This window comes from Nicotiana sylvestris, chromosome 6 (assembly GCF_000393655.2).
Source record: "Nicotiana sylvestris chromosome 6, ASM39365v2, whole genome shotgun sequence".
Lineage (NCBI taxonomy): Eukaryota > Viridiplantae > Streptophyta > Magnoliopsida > Solanales > Solanaceae > Nicotiana > Nicotiana sylvestris.
The window spans coordinates 157,340,726-157,342,459 of NC_091062.1; the positions used below are offsets into that span (position 1 = coordinate 157,340,726).

A 1,734-nucleotide genomic window follows, 5' to 3' on the forward strand; every position below is an offset into this window, starting at 1 on the left:
ACCTCCTTTCTTTGGTACTACCTGAACTGGGCTTACCCAAGGGCTGTCTGAAATGGGATAGATAATACCTGCCGCCAAAAGCTTTACGATCTCCTTTTTTTACTACTTCCTGCATTGCTGGATTCAATCTCCTTTGGGGCTGGACTATTGTCCTGTAGCTATCCTCCATAAGGATTCTGTGCGTACAAACAACTGGATTAATCATTTGATATCTTCTATAGTGTATCCCAAGGCTCCCTTGTGTGCTTTCAACACTTCAATCAGTTTTTCTTCTTGTCCTGCAATAAGAGAAGATGAAATAATTATTGTAAATAATTCTTTCTTAAGGTAAACATATTTTAAATGAGATGGGAGAACTTTGAGTTCAATTTTTGGTTGAACTTGTTCTAGTTGGATATCCTCGTCTTCAGAATCTTTTTCTAGTATTCTGACTTCTCTTCTAATGATAGGATCATCATCTTGTGGTGTGCCAGATTTGGCCAAATATCTTTCCATTGAGTCTGGAATTAATTGATCATCTTTGAATTCATCTGTAAGATAATTAAGCATGTCAATCGAAAAATACGACGATGACGTCTCATCTCCTGAAAATATTAATATCTTTTACATATAAAAAATGACTCTTTCTTTATCAACTCTTAAAATTATTCGTCCTTGATGGACATCTATGATTGCTCTACCTGTGGCAGGAAATGGTCTACCCAAAATTATTGGTTCATCAGGACATTCCTTCATTTCAAGTACTATAAAATCTATAGGGAAAACAAACTTATCTACTCTTACGAGCACATTTTCAATTATTCCCTTAGGTTTCTTAGTACTTTGATATGCAAACTGAAGAGAAACCCATATGTCTTTCATTTCACCAAGATTCAATTTTCTAAAGATAGAAAATGGCATCAAATTTATTGAAGCTCCAGAATCACAGAGTGCTTTTTCAAAATATACTCCTCCCAAAGGGCATGGAATTGTAAAAGTGCCTGGGTCACCCAGTTTTTGTTGTAGCTTATTTTGAAGTGTAGCACTGCATTTTTCAGTAAACATTATCACAGAAACTTCTTCCAATTTTCTTATGTTTGACAAAATTTCTTTTAAAAATTTGGCATTTGCAATAAAGCATCAGTGAACGCAATATTGATGTGAATCTGTTTTAAAATCTCCAAAAATTTTGCAAATTGACTATCAAGATTTTCTCTTTTCATTTTTTTTTGGAAAAGGAATTGTCACAGGGAGAGGATTCAATTTTTCAATATTCTTTTCTTCTTTTTTCTTGACTTCTTTCTTTTCAGATGGTTCAGAGGGTATTTCAACATTCTTACCGTTATTTACTTGTTGTTCTGACTGGTCTGCATAGGGTTCATCAAGCTCCTTACCTGACCATAAGGTGATGGCCTTAAGGCGCTCTTTTGGATTTTTCTCCGTATTGCTTGGTAAGGGACCCTGAATCTTTTCTGACACAAGAGCTGCCAATTGGCTTACTTGAATTTCAAGATTTTTAAGGGCTGAACCATGACTTTTCATCTTTTCATCAGTGACCTTAATGTTCTTGTACAAAAGGTCATCAAGGCTAGGATGGGCTTGTTGAGGCCTTTGCTGATATGGAGTTGCTTGTTGATAAGCTTTGAAGCTTGATTGACCATGGTTTGGATTCTGGTATCCGAGTGGACCTGTATTTGTTGCTTCTGGAAGCTTTGAGAGTTCTTAGCACCATTTGGATTGCGCCATTGAAAACCT

The 1,734-nt window shown here is 35.9% G+C and overlaps 1 protein-coding gene across 1 annotated transcript; it reads right to left on the minus strand.

Annotated features, from left to right (window-relative positions):
* Positions 1–201: 201 nt before the first annotated feature.
* LOC104232166 (uncharacterized) lies at positions 202–1,044 on the minus strand. Its single transcript, XM_009785288.1, has 2 exons — positions 681–1,044; positions 202–584 (listed from the first exon to the last, which is right to left on the minus strand). Exons 1-2 carry the CDS (start codon positions 1,042–1,044, stop codon positions 202–204), a joined length of 747 nt encoding a protein of 248 aa, XP_009783590.1.
* Positions 1,045–1,734: the final 690 nt, after the last annotated feature.